General features: G+C 42.9%; 1 protein-coding gene across 1 annotated transcript in view; it reads left to right on the top strand.

Annotated features, from left to right (window-relative positions):
* The first annotated feature begins 1,219 nt into the window (after window positions 1-1,219).
* Window positions 1,220-1,708, top strand: part of RAB18 (RAB18, member RAS oncogene family) — a 32,657-nt gene continuing 32,168 nt past the window's right edge. Inside the window, exon 1 of the mRNA XM_012654884.1 lies at window positions 1,220-1,690. Coding sequence (XP_012510338.1) covers window positions 1,623-1,690 — 68 coding nt within the window. The 5' untranslated portion in view covers window positions 1,220-1,622. The remainder of the gene's footprint in view (window positions 1,691-1,708) is intronic.

Genomic DNA, 1,708 nt, shown 5'->3' with positions numbered 1-1,708 from the left:
CATCCTCTAGAAAACTCCATTATACTGTCATTAGAGAATAAGTCTGAAAAAAGTAAATAACATCTTAACTATGAAAATAGTTTGATCTTGCAAACTATCCGAAAGGTTTTCTCTAGAGATCTGGGGACCACACTTCTAGAATTACTGTCCAAGAGCAGGAGAGCTTGACAATATTGTGAACCTCACAAATAAGGTCTTGATGTCATAGCCAAAAGTAAGCTGAATAGACTTGATTGAAATTTCAAGGGCTACTTTATGAGATTAAAGTTGTCCCACTGACATCATTCTTCAAGGTTAGGAATTGACTAGAACATTCATTCAGTTAATTCAACAGATATTTATTTAGCACCTATTATGTGCCAGGAAGTACTCTAGACCCTGAAGACATTAAACAAAACAGACAAAAAACCCTTGCCCTCACAAGACTTCTTTTCTCTTTGGGGAAGATTAGAAAGTGAGCGAATGAAGTAGTAAAATACATATTATATCAGAGAGTGGTTAGTGCTATGCAGAAAAATAATGCAAAGAGGTCTAGGCAATGCTGGAGGGATTTTGCATATTTCGGTAGTATGGATAGGGAAGGCCTCCTTAAGAAGGCAATATTTGAGCAAAGACCTGAATGAAGTGAAAGAGCTTTTCCACGTATTTAACAAATTAATTTCTTACCTTATTCTAAATTTTATTTACATGTATTCTTTAATCAGACATTTATTGTATATGACATTAGCTGCAAGAATAAGGAAACAAGACGAGAGAACTAATGTTTATTGAGTGCCTGCCATGTACCAGGCACTTTGCTAGGTATTATATCTGAGGTTTGCTACCTTCACTAAGATTTACAACTTGGAGGAGACAGGTATATACATACAATTCCTACAGTTGGGGTGTAGCAGTTCCTATGAGCAAGAATAATTTGAGTTGCGCCACCAGAGTTTTATATACACGTGATCTACGTGAGGTTTACATCTCTCTTTTAAGATGAATTAACATGTGAAGGGTACTTCTTCCATTTGAGGGTAAGCAGAAGTTAATACCTGATCACACCTTTTATGGAGCACTTTAGTTAACAAACTGTCTTTATAAATTAATTCATTTAAACTTCATAACAATTCTAAGAAGCAAGTATTATTCTAAGAAGTCCTATTGTCTCTCCCTGAGATGGGGAAACAGGCTCTGAAGACTAGGTAGTACGAAAAGGCGGTTACAGGGTGGAGTTAGACTAAAGTTAAGATAATCTGCTTCAAGTACAAAGCTTTTCCCACTGCAGTGCAGCTGTGATGCGCAGATGCTGAAATAAACAGCTTTATACTCCCCCATTCAGTCCTCTAGTCTTCAAGATACAGCCTACGAAGAAGTCAACGAAGTCACACGCCTCCCCATCTGCGCTTGCGCAAGGGAGGAACGAACACGCTCTCCGGAAGGCGCCGGGCACTCTGGGCGTGCGCAGACGCAGAGCTACCTCACGGCGGAACTGGGGCGTCCGGGATTCGGCAACATAAACACCCGGTGTGAAAGGAAGGTGGCAGCCGTGGAGCGGCGCGCATGCGCGGCAGCTCTGCCTGCTGAAGGGTTGCGAGGCGGACCCGGGCGGCCAGCTGGGCTCGGAGCGGAGCAGGGTCAGGATGGACGAGGACGTGCTGACTACCCTGAAGATCCTCATCATCGGCGAGAGTGGGGTGGGCAAGTCCAGGTGAGGCGGGTCTGCGCG

The sequence above is a fragment of the Propithecus coquereli genome, unplaced genomic scaffold (genome assembly GCF_000956105.1).
Source record: "Propithecus coquereli isolate 6110/MARCELLA unplaced genomic scaffold, Pcoq_1.0 Scaffold45, whole genome shotgun sequence".
Classification (NCBI taxonomy): domain Eukaryota; kingdom Metazoa; phylum Chordata; class Mammalia; order Primates; family Indriidae; genus Propithecus; species Propithecus coquereli.
This window is presented reverse-complemented; position numbering and strand designations above follow the sequence as displayed.